General features: G+C 48.8%; 1 protein-coding gene across 1 annotated transcript in view; it reads right to left on the reverse strand.

Annotated features, from left to right (window-relative positions):
- LOC101846672 (mucin-19) overlaps positions 1-2,291 on the reverse strand; it is a gene marked incomplete in the record, with an annotated part of 140,667 nt that overhangs the window by 7,211 nt on the left and 131,165 nt on the right. The window contains 2 exon segments of the mRNA XM_013085884.2: positions 799-1,264; positions 2,058-2,197. Coding sequence (XP_012941338.2) covers positions 799-1,264; positions 2,058-2,197 — 606 coding nt within the window.

Genomic DNA, 2,291 nt, shown 5'->3' on the forward strand with positions numbered 1-2,291 from the left:
GGGTTGGTCAAGACAGGACCGTCGATGGCACGATAACAGATAGATAAATCTACACTTTTACTTTAGTTTTTAGTAAGAGTTTTACGGTACTTGCAACACAATTATGTCGTAAAAGTGCTGAAGATTAGATAATTTACTAAAGAGTAACACAGAAAAGAAGGAGGAGATTTAAGGACGACATGATAATAGTAATATGTTAGATAGGAGAAAATGAGCAAACCACACTTGAGCACCTGCCAACCACCCACCTGACAGACAGATAGAAACAAAAAAAATATTAAGAAATATGACATATCAGTGGCGGCTTTCAGAACACCAGATAGACAGAATACTGGAGAAGACGATGGGTTGAGTAAGTTGCTTTACCTTGGATTTCATACGTTGTGGGCAGAGTAATAGCCATATTTCACCCCGAACAAAATGACAGGGACAACAGAAACAGTATATAGAAGAAGTAGCAGCTCGCTCAAATAACGGTGCACTACAAGGGCTCCAAGAAATCGGGCTCTAATATTTGTAATTGTTTGTGCGCTGTGTACATTAAAAACATAATTTTACTTTTCTCTTTCTTTCAAGTCATATACACGTTGGGACCTCTCATCGTATCAAGCTAGACTACGATACAGATGACCCTGGGTTGAAATCCCGAAGGGGAAATCTTGATCTCTGGTTGTTCTGGCAATGTTCAAGAGATTTCCAATCTACGTGTATATAGACATGGAGGTCTGGCCTCTTGAAAAATCTAACAAGATCTTCAGAGGCGTAAAACCTAAGCCATAAAATGGGGATAGAGCTCACCTGGCGAGCCAAGAGGCTGTGAGGATGGAGAGCTACGTTGCACCTTCAGCATCAGAGGCTGTTCCTCCTCGGGCGCCACGCCCCCCGCCCCGCCCCCTATAGCGCGCTCAGCCGCCGCCTGCTGCATCAAGCTCATGATGCGGCTCTTCATCTCTGCGTCAGCGGCAGCTGCAGCGGCTGCCGCGGCGGCGGAACTCGGGGTGCGCAGGTCCAGCTCAGACTTGACCGCTAACGCCAGCGCCGCCGCCGGGTGGTGGGCGGGGTGAGGGTGGGCGTGGTCTGCCACCATGGGTTGACCAATCAGCTGTCCCGCCGCCGAGCGCTGCTTGAGTAGGACAGAGAGCGCCGCCATGGAGATCTGTGGATTTGGATCCGAGGTAACGGCGGGGGCCGGCGACAGCTGGGAGGCGTGTGGCGGGGGTGGTGGGGCTTGCTGTGATGGAGGGGGCTCCTCTGGGCTGTGCGCCTGTGGAAGGCACAACATGGACAGATAGGGTGAGTTGGGTTAGATGCCAGACAGAAACACACGTCGAAATAACCACAAACAGACAAACAGATAGATGCGTCCACTTACTTAAGGCGTGGCCTCGTTCCTGCTCAACAGCAAGTTTCCTATCCTTTAAATTACAACGTAATATTACCCACGCAGACCTGTTAACATTCTGAAACAATATCAACTGCCTTGGAAGCATACACTTCACATAAACAAATACAGATACTCAGATAGATGCTCAGACAGACAGGCTCGCGTGGCCTCAGAGACCACTGTACTTACTTTGTGTTTGCCGACAGCCAGACGTTCAGACAGATAAACGTCCACCATACACACGCAATAAATACTCAAATACATAGACAGACACACGTACAGACAGAAAGGAAACAGATACGTCCATCGGCACACCCCAGACGTGGCCTCAGTGCCCACTGTAAAGTAATATTGTCGATGTTCCAATAAGATAGCTAGATGTACACGTCTTAACAAAGTTAAGTCAAACCTGCTCTAAAGGCCACCTGTATACGACATCACCTGTAAAAACGGTCACTCGCCATTCTCTCCCCCTCCCCTTTTGCGTTTTTCAAGATATAATAATGACATCAGGGCGATACGGCCACCAGTCTAAGACGCACACTTTTCTCCTCGACGATGGGAGGCTGTTTCTTAATTAAACAATTTCTACCGTTCATACAGAGTGAACAAACAGATGCCCAGACAGATAACACCCATACAGACAGACAAACAAGCAAATTGGTCCACTTACCCCCGGCTTGGCCTCAGAGACCACGGCGTTGTTGTCGGCGTTGAGGCTGAGTAGCCCGTGCAGCGCCTGCTCCGTCTGTGTGTCCTCGATGTGTCGGATGATGTCTCTCATCTTACGGGACCGACGACCCAGCTTGGCCGCTGTCACAGACACACATCATAGGTCAGACTTTTGGAGCGTCTTTGTGAAAACATGAAGCATTGGTCTCTCTCTCTCTCTCTCTCTCTCTCTCTC

Source organism: Aplysia californica, unplaced genomic scaffold (genome assembly GCF_000002075.1).
Source record: "Aplysia californica isolate F4 #8 unplaced genomic scaffold, AplCal3.0 scaffold00416, whole genome shotgun sequence".
Classification (NCBI taxonomy): domain Eukaryota; kingdom Metazoa; phylum Mollusca; class Gastropoda; order Aplysiida; family Aplysiidae; genus Aplysia; species Aplysia californica.